We start from the raw sequence: 10302 nt of genomic DNA on the forward strand, positions 1-10302 counted from the left end.
GTTTATGACCTATACTGCAGCCAGCCACCGGGGGGCGATCGAAAACTTTCGGCATCACTTTTCAGGACACCCACGGCACGCTTGGCTGCAACACTGTTAAAGTAGCCTAATTCCGCGGGAAAACCTTTTCTTACCGTTAGAGTGGGCGCGACCAATTTGTAAATGGCGTCCGTTCAGCGTCCAGCTTTTTTAGCTGTACAAAACAGCTCATTTTGCAGTTTGAAATTGCATTTGATAATGTATTATCGTAGTTATTTTTATGCAAACAGTTTTACCGTTTACTGCATGTTGTTATTCTTCTTGTGGCTAATGAACCACAGGCTTACTTCCACATTGAAGAACAAGGTGGTCAGGCGTAAATAATAGCAACAGCACCAAACTGCATATGGACTTCCATATAAAATGGATGTGTTGTTTTCCTCTGCGTTTTTGAGCTCCATATCTTTACTTTATGATGAAATTGAAGTCATAAAAGGCTCATATATGGTACAAAACATAAAAAACATACACTTAAAACATGTCTGAAGGTTTAATACATGTTTACATTAGATTTCAGACATTTCATACCTCAGGAAGCCTGGCAACTTATTGATTGAAATTGCAACCAGGAGCCACAAATAAAGTTTTTGAGTTAAAAAAAAACTTGTTTAGCACTTAAAGGGATAGTTCACCTAAAAATGAAAATACTGTCATTAATTACTTATTCTCATGAATTTTATCTTCAAACCACAAATTAAGATATTTTGATGAAATCCGAGGGCTTTCAGACCCTGCATAGACAGCAACGCAACTGAAATGTTCCAAGCCCAGAAAGGTAGTAAGGACATTTGTACAATTAGTCCATGGGACATCAGTGGTTTATTTTCCAAAGCTACAAGAACACTTTTTGTGCACAAAGAAAACAAAAACGACTTTATTCAACAATTCTTCTCTTCCAAGTAACGTCCTCCGTCATTATAGAGAGTACCACGATGCAATCTCAGTTGTATTGCCGTCTATGCAGGGTCAGAAAGCTCTTGGATTTCATCAAAAATATCTTTATTTGTGTTCCGAAGATGAACGAAGGTCTTTCGGGTTTGGAACGACAGAAGGGAATTTTCGTTTTTGGGTTAACTATCCCTTTAAGAGCAGAAATGCTCCTTCGAAGAAGTCACACAAGATACTTCTCCTGTCAGGTTTAGATGCAATTGCTAGGTCATGTGACCTGCCAAGCCTCCAAATGGCAGCAGCAGCTGTTAAACACATACATGGTTTGCCAAACATCTTTACACACACAAAAAAAATCTCAGAAACTTTGTTTATTCTTTTTTTTATTTAACTGTAAAATAAAAACAAATCTAAAGCATGATTATCCTTTAGCATTCTCATGCCAGTGATGTGCATTTATCTCTGGACATTGCTCTTCCAAAACAACAACAGTAACGTATCTGCGAAACAGATGACGAGAACTCAAAAAGTGAAATATTACAAACAACATCGAATACACAGAAAAATAGACCTTTCTCTGGCACTTGTAGATTCCTCAGACAGAAGCTCTGCGTACGTGTACAGTACAATCGATACAAACGAGGTCAAGTCGCCTCACGGACAGGGAAAAAAAAAAGTGAGTGGGATTTTAAGGTTGAATTGCATTGAACATCAAGTCATTGATCAGCACATGGTTTTACTGCATAGGGGCTATAGAACTTTCCATCTCACACTTCTATCGCTTTCAAAATTACAAAAAGTGTTAAATATAAATAAATAAACATTTCAATTATCATTTACAGCATCATTTCCAAAAACATCAAGGAAATAATGAACACCCAAAGTGAAGAAATGTAGAGCTCTGGAATAAATAAAAGCAGTGACACACACTAAAAACAGCAAAAAGGGGCTTTTGGTATTTTTTAACAACTGTGACATTCGCTTTGATATATTTAAACATTCAATTAATCTTGTTCCATTGGCAACCAGTAGTGGGTGATAACTGCTGGACAGAAGGCACCATAGACAGATACAGAGGAAACCATTTCTGTCTGCGTTTACAAAGGGACTGTGGCGGAGATCGACTAAATGAGTTCCTAAAGTAGTCAAAAGTACAAATATGTGAACTGGCTCATACGCCACAAGCCGAAAATCGTATATACACGAGGAACAAACAGTCATAACATGCACTGAATACTGAGATTATTACTAAATGCCCTGCGAATGCAGGACTCCCCCCTCCAACAGAGGCGATTATGGTACAGTCCGTAGTCTGCGTGCAGACCACCGTTCAGACACCAGATGGCGTAGTTTTAGGTCTAGCTAAAAGTATAGTTATAGTGTGGGGTGCAGAAGCTTAGTGTGATATAATAGGCAGAGTTCACAGTATCCTTCTGAATTAGAGAAGATCCACCTTGAATCGCCCCATGCGGCCACTGGTCCATCTGTTAACTCAGACCAATCAACCAATCAATCCGTGTACCCATAAACCCCTTCTTTTGCCCTCATCTAGGTCAAGTTCCCTGGTTCCACGCTTTCATTCTGAGATGTGGCCCAAACTTGTGGTCTCCGCTTCTACTTCAGTCTCTTACAGCAACGTCAAATGACCCAGCAATCTCAGCACACATCACTCCGTCTCTGCTTCGCTCTCCTTCCTGGTCATACCTGCAAAGGTAAGGAAGCAGACAACTAATAAAAGAAGTCTGTTTTAGTTTTGCTTATAACCACTAGTAGGCAGCGTATGAACATGTATTTTCAACTAAGGCTACTTGGAGATCTGAATTCCTGCCAAATGTTGTTTTAGACAGCCTGCGATACACCTGTTAGCAATATGGAAGACGTACAGTATTTCTGAAGGCCAAATCCTAGTAAGCAAGTGAGCATTTTAGCACTTGTGGTTTCATCATCCTGAGTCTGTTTTTCTCAACCGTTTATTGGTTAAAGCTCAAGATATTTTCATGTTTTATTCATGTGCTGGTTCAGAGTGTTTTATACGTAACCCTGGACCACAAAACCACTCATAATAATAAGCTGAATAAATAAGCTTTCCATTGATGTATGGTTTGTTAGGATAGGACAATATTTGAAAATCTGAGGGTGCAAAAAAAAACTCAAATACTGAGAAAATCGCCTTTAAAGTTGTCCAAATTAAGTTCTTAGCAATGCATATTACTAATCAAAAAATAAGTTTTGATATATTTCCGGAAGGAAATTTACAAAACATCTTAATATCCCAATGATTTTTGGCATAAAAGAAAAATCTATCATTTTGACCCATACAAAGTATTTTTGGCTATTGCTACAAATATACACGTTCGACTGGTTTTGTGGTCATATATTTAGTTCAAAGTTGACTTTGCAGGAAGGTCCATCTCCTGAAGCAGGACTGTACCACTGGGCAGAATGCCTTTTGATCCGTGCATACTATTTGCAATATTAGCAGCATCACATCTGCTACTTAGGATTCATAACACTCTTCACAGAAGCAATTAATATGCAGTGTTATATATTCACAGCCAACGAGACAGGCACCCAGCACACAGTGACCTCTCAGAAGGAAATTTAGAAAGTTTGAGTTTTGAAAGAAATGCATTATGTGCCATCATTTGATTTTGATGTAGATGTCTGTCGCATATATACAGTTGAAGTCAAAAGTTTAGATACACCTTGCAGAATTTGCAAAATGTTAATTATTTTAACAAAATGCATGTTATTTTTTTATTTATCAAATGCTCACTTATGCTCCAGAAGGAAAAATGATGCATTAAGAGCCAGGGGTGTAAACTTTTAAACAGAATAAAGGTATGTACATTTTTGATATTTATATCATATTTTTTTCATTTAGTACTGCCCTTCAGAAGCTACAGAAGATAAAATAGGTTAATTTTACCCTGATCTTTAAATTCAAAAGTTTTCACCCCCGGCTCTTAATGCATTGTTTCTCCTTCTGGAGCATCAGTGAGCATTTGAACCTTCTGTAATAGTTGCATATGAATCCCTCAGTGTAAAAAGTTGAAAAGAATTTGTGGGACCTGAAGGATTTCTCTGAAAAGCAGCAGGCAGTTTAACTGTTCAGTACAAACAAGGGACTCATGAACAACTATGTGGATCATTCAGGTAACAACTCAGTATTAAGAATCAAGTGTATGTAAATTTTTGAATGGGGTATTTTTTTATAAATTCAGCTATTATTTTTACTATTAGGTTTACATACCCCTTGCAAAATTGGAAATCTGTGAAACATACATCTTAAGTATCTTTATGAGCAGAAATGTATAATGATTTTCATGGGAAGACCTACGACATCGTGTATGCATGTGTTGAGAGGACACTGAGTGTGTGGTTGAGTTACTGCAGGACACGATCCATTAGCAGACAGGAAGCCCTGCAGTGGGAGGGGCTTTGATGTACTGCAAGTGTCTCATTAATCAAAATCATATGCGGTGAAATGTGGGCGTGCACACAGAGACACACACACTGCCCTCTGGAATCAAAGCCAATCACGTCTGGCTCTGTGGTGGAAACAAAATATAAGTTGGCACATGCCATCCCCGCATACATCATGAGCCAGGCAGCAGCGGTCATGCACCGTCTCCTTGACCCCAGCAGTGGCGGTAGTACCTGTGGCTAGGGCGAGAGAGGTTGGGAGGAGGAGGGTCCTGCTGGAAATGTGCTTTAGGAATGCTGAGCATTTATACCTGCGGGGTTGAGAACTAGTGCCTGGAGGATGTCCGATAGAGAGACGATGCCCACGATGCTGCCGTTCTCATCTACCACCACCAGCCTGTGCACCTGACCGAGGACAGAGAGACATTAGCATATAGAGCAGCCCTAGAGTATCCAGGACAATTATCAGCTCTAGAATAGGTCCTCTGTAGCAACCTAGAGCAGAAAGCACAGAACAAGAGCAACTCTAGCATATTCTATAGTAAACTAGAGCAGCTCTATAATATCTAGAAACAGGAGTGACACAAGAACAACCCCTCTATAAAGACTAAAGGTGCGTTCACACCGGACGCGAATGAAGCGAGTTCAAAAATCTGAACTTTGGCGAAAATCCGCGCCGCGTTAACCAATCAGGAGCTTGCTCTAGTAGTGACGGAGGCAGAAATCCGAAACAACAATGGCGGACAAAATCACCGTTGCTGTCTGTGGTTCCTCGGAGCTGTATGATACATCTTTGGACTTTTGTAGAAACAGGAATAAAAGGGATCTTGCTAGGAATAAAGTGAGTGAAGAGGTCGGACAATCTGGTTAGTTTTAAAAAACGCTCTTTACTCAATTTGACCTACATATACATACATATTGAGGCTACAAGCAAGCTAAAGCTGGCAAATTGAGCTCATTCACCTATTTTACAACTACTTTCCCGCTGATGAGTGGCAGAAGCCCCTCCCTTGACGCGAATTCGCGTCTGTTGTGAAGAAAATGTCACGCGCGAATGACGCGAATTTTACCGCGCGAATGGCGCGAGTAAACTCAAATGTTCAAGCGTTCAACTACGCGCGAATAGCGCGTTTTTTCCGCGCAAGTCGCGTCCGGTGTGAACGCACCATAAGAGCAGCTCTAGAGCATCTATTATCCACTTGATCAAGAATATCCCATCTATAGCAAACTAGAGCAGCTCTATTATATCTAGAAACAAGTGTGAAGATCAAAAGCAGCTGCAGAATATGCAGTGGTGTGAAAAGTTTTGGCCCTCTTCCTGATTTTTTTTATTTTTTTTGCAAGTTTGTCACACTTTAATGTTTCAGATCATCAAACAAATTTAAATATTAATCAAAGATAACACAAGTAAACACAACATGCAGTTTTTAAATGAAGGGTTTTTTTTATGAAGGGAAAACAAAATCCAAACCCACATGGCCCTGTGTGAAAAAGTGTTTGTTCGCAATCAAGAAATCACTTAAATAGGGCTGCCTGACAAAGTGGAGTAGACCAAAAGATCCTCACAAGCTACACATCATGTTGAGATCCAAAGAAATTCAGGAACAAATGAGAAAGTAATTGAGATCTATCAGTCTGGAAAAGGTTATAAAGCCATTTCTAAAGCTTTGGGACTCCAGGGAGCCACAGTGAGAGCCATTATCCACAAATGACGAAAACATGGAACAGTGGTGAACCTTCCCAGGAGTGGCTGGCCGACCAAAATTACCCCAAGAGTGCAGCGACGACTCAAGATCCCACAACAACATCTAAAAGTACTGCAGGCCTCTCTTGCCTTAGTTAAGGTTAGTGTTCATGACTCCACCATAAGAAAGAGACTGGGCAAAAATGGGCTTCATGGCAGAGTTCCAAAACGAAAACCACTGCTGAGCAAAAAGAACATAAAGGCTTGTCTCATTTTGCCTGATTGTCCCCAAGACTTTTGGGAAAATACTCTGTGGACTGATGAGACAAAAGTTGAACTTTTTGGAAGGTGTGTGTCCCATTACATCTGGCCTAAAAGTAACAGCATTTCAGAAAAAGAACATCATACCAACAGTAAAATATGGTGGTGGTAGTGTGATGGTTTGGGGCTATTTTGCTGCTACTGGACCTGGAAGACCTGCTGTGATAAATGGAACCATGAATTCTGCTGTCTACCAAAAAATCCTGAAGGACAATGTCCGGCCATCTGTTCGTGACCTCAAGCTGAAGCGAACTTGGGTTCTGCAGCAGGACAATGATCCAAAACACACCAGCAAATCTACCTCTGAATGGCTGAAGAAAAACAAAATGAAGACTTTGGAGTGGCCTAGTCAAAGTCCTGACCTGAATCCTATTGAGATGCTGTGGCATGACCTTAAAAAGGTGGTTCATGCTTGAAAACCCTCCAATGTGGCTGAATTACAACAACTCTGCCAAGATGAGTGGGCTAAAATTCCTGCACAGCGCTGTAACAGACTCATTGCAAGTTATCGCAAACATATGATTGCAGTTGTTGCTGCTAAGGGTGGCCCAACCAGTTATTAAGTTTAGGGGCAAACACTTTTTCACACAGGGCCATGTGGGTTTGGATTTTGTTTTCCCTTCATAATAAAAAACTTCATTCAAAACTGCATGTTGCGTTTACTTGTGTTATCTTTGATTAATATTTCAATTTGTTTGATGATCTGAAACATTAAAGTGTGACAAAAATAAAAAATCAGGAAGGGGGCCAACACTTTTTCACACTACAAAGAGCAACTCTAACATATCTTGAGCAGCAAGAAAACAAAAAAGTACATAACTATTTTTTTTTTTGGGTCATAATAATAAGGTTGCAGATATATGACGACAGAAATGAAGGCAGCGGGAAAGCTCACCTCAGCCTTGACTATCCGAACTACTATTGTTTCCAGTGTCTCAAGTCTGTTGCACTTCATGACCCCTTCAAAGTACTGTGACCTGTGCATCAGCGCCTGAGTCACGCTAATGTCCAGGTTGTTGTACGTCTTTTCAGCAGCAAGATTCTACAAGCACACACAAAAGATAATGAATGTCTCTAGTATAGGTCAAACGACATCCACATTCAACAAAATAAATACATGGTATACTTACAATGACATCAAATTTGGAATAAATATCTACAACTTTTCCTGAAAGGCAAAAATACAAAGTTTTAAAAAGTCAATTCCATGAGTGTATTGGAATGCACAAAATCTTTTTTCCTGTTGAATCATACCCGACTCATCCACCACAGGCAGTGCTGACACTCTCCTCTCCACAAAGATGCTGAGAGCTTTGATGATTGGCGTGTCGGGGTGGATGAAGGCAATGTTGCTGTAAGTCCCGATGCTCAGCTCCTCCAGTGTCTGCTTCATAAAGGCGGGCTTTGGCATCTCACACACCTGAGAGATTTAAATATTTTATAATTCACGCTACATAACAACATGAATCGTTTCAGTAATTATATTCGTTGTCTACCCTGTTTGTCAAACTAAAAAAAAAAAAAATTCTGAGACATTTTATTACATAAAGTACATTTTATTTTCCCCTGCAGCGCAGTTCTGTGTAAGCTGTACTGCTGAGACTTCAATGAACCTTTCAGAAACCTTTCATAAAGTCTTTCAAAGACTTTGTGACATTGTCCTGAGAGATGGAACTGTGATCAGATAGATGACATTAATCTAGGGACTGTTCTGTTTCTCTTCATCTGCTCTACTCCTCCCTTCCTCTGCACTTTTTCATCCTATTCATTCAATTCCTTCCGCATTCTTTGTCACTCCACAGGAAATGACTAGGCGCTTTATTACAGCATCGGTTAAACCCAAATCCGCCAAAAAGAAAAAAAAGAAAATAGCCAAAAGCGTTTTTACCAAATGCACAAATACTATTCATAGAATATATTAATGAACTTACAAACAGCTGAAGGAATTTCAGGATCCTTTTGTGCGTCAAAATGTAAAGTGCATTTCCACTGACTGGGTCGATGACGGGTAACCGGTGGATCTTGTTTTTGATCAGTGAATACACAGCATCAAATATGCTGAAGCACATGACATACAGAGACATACAGAGAGAAAGTCAATTTCACTGCGGTGACCTGAGGAACAGAAGGGCGACTTCAGAGCACTCTGATGAAATTCAGAGGTTTGCCCTTTTAGACGACGTGCAATGAATTATTTAATACACTGAAAATATGAGCAAACAGCACAATGCACACAGAAAGGGGCAATACGTGAGAGGAAAAGAGGTTGTGGTTTACTAAAGGAACTAAGATAAATTACATGCATGTTAACACAGAAATTAACTGCTCTTACCTTGCATCTGGAGATATGTTCACTAAAGGCTTAAATGTTTCTTGTAGATAGAGCTCTGTTGTGAACAAAAGTAAAATATATATATATATATCTATATAACATCTAGAAAACCAAAAATACTGGAAAGAACCACCTGAGAGGATTTCTTACCTCTCCACGTCTCAATTTTATGCTCCTCAAGCTCATAGATTTGTACCTGAAACGAAAGAAAAGACTGTTACTGTTAAGTACTTAAGTAAAAGAGAAATATGTAACTTAATAACTTTGTTGTATTATATATAAAATAACTTTATGATATTTCATAAATGATTAATATGTCTAAAAATACAAAAATCTAAATTATGTAAACTAGCAATATGTAACTTATAATAACCTTAATAGTAACCTTATAATAATGATCAGCATACTAATAATTATATGAATATTATAGGTTTATATTTTTATAATAATAACAACTATAATTATTATCATCGTCATCAATATTATTTAAAAATTACAATTACATAGTAATTATAAATTATTTTATTATTGTAAATGATTTTTACACATTATTCTTAAAGAAAATCACATAGAAATCTTAATGATATAACATAACAGCAATATGTAACTTAAATATCCATATTTATGATAGCAATAATAATAATAATAATAATATAATATTACTATCGTTAAAAGCATAATTCAACATTTAAAATACAATAATAATAGGTTTAAATGTTAATAATAATAATAACAATAATAATGCAAATGAGCATATCTTTAAATTAATAATATTAAAACAACATTTATTATATCAAATGAAGTGAATTATAATATTTTATAATTTATTATTATCTATAAAATATGAAAATCTAAATTATGTATAGTAAAATAGCAATAATAATTGTTATAATTATTGTTTTATATTTATATTATAAGAATGAAATGTATTATTATCATCATCATTATCATTATTATTTAAAAATTAGTTATTATAAATATTATTTAAAAAAATATTTATTATTTATATTTATTATTAGAAATATTATAACTACTACTAATTTTTACACATTATTCTTTAAAAAATTAATATAAAAATCTTAATGATGTAACATAATAGCAATATGTAACTTACTAATCCATATTTATGATAGCAATAATAATAATAATAATAATAATAATATATTACTATCATTAATAGCATAATTCAACATTTAAAATACAATAATGTTTAAATGTTTAATTATAATAATAATGTTGTAAATGAGCATATTTTATAGTTAATAATATTATAAACTCAACATAAAATAACAATAAAATTATTATTGTTATAATTGTTTTATATTTTTATATTATTAAAATAATCAAATCTATCATCATCATTATTATTATTTAAAAATGACATAAGTTGTTATAAATTATTTTATTATAATAATAAATTATTTTTACACGTTATTCTTAAAAAAGTTAAAGATAAAAAATCCTAATGATGTAACATAATAGCAATATGTAAATAATCCATATTTATTTATAGTAGCAATAATAATAACATATTATTATTGTTATTACCATTATTCAACAGTTGAGTTCACAATAATAATGGGTTTAAATATTTATACTTCTACTACTAAGT

General features: G+C 36.2%; 2 protein-coding genes across 3 annotated transcripts in view; both read right to left on the reverse strand.

Annotated features, from left to right (window-relative positions):
• Window positions 1-1293: 1293 nt before the first annotated feature.
• Window positions 1294-10302, reverse strand: part of prkag2a (protein kinase, AMP-activated, gamma 2 non-catalytic subunit a) — a 234895-nt gene continuing 225886 nt past the window's right edge. Inside the window, exons 7-14 of one of the 2 annotated variants that reach the window (XR_012341926.1) lie at window positions 8841-8886; window positions 8691-8745; window positions 8290-8416; window positions 7613-7778; window positions 7489-7526; window positions 7254-7400; window positions 4588-4758; window positions 1294-2631 (exon numbers count right to left, since the gene is read on the reverse strand). Coding sequence is in view for 1 of the 2 variants with exons in the window: in XM_073830426.1 (XP_073686527.1) it covers window positions 2594-2631; window positions 4665-4758; window positions 7254-7400; window positions 7489-7526; window positions 7613-7778; window positions 8290-8416; window positions 8691-8745; window positions 8841-8886 (711 nt within the window). In the remaining variant the exon portion in view is untranslated. The remainder of the gene's footprint in view (window positions 2632-4587; window positions 4759-7253; window positions 7401-7488; window positions 7527-7612; window positions 7779-8289; window positions 8417-8690; window positions 8746-8840; window positions 8887-10302) is intronic. The other variant, XM_073830426.1, reaches the window with a different exon arrangement.
• abca4a (ATP-binding cassette, sub-family A (ABC1), member 4a) overlaps window positions 9232-10302 on the reverse strand; it is a 20158-nt gene continuing 19087 nt past the window's right edge. Inside the window, 1 exon segment of the mRNA XM_073830290.1 lies at window positions 9232-9243. Coding sequence (XP_073686391.1) covers window positions 9232-9243 — 12 coding nt within the window.

The sequence above is a fragment of the Garra rufa genome, chromosome 24 (assembly GCF_049309525.1).
Source record: "Garra rufa chromosome 24, GarRuf1.0, whole genome shotgun sequence".
Taxonomy (NCBI): Eukaryota; Metazoa; Chordata; class Actinopteri; order Cypriniformes; family Cyprinidae; genus Garra; species Garra rufa.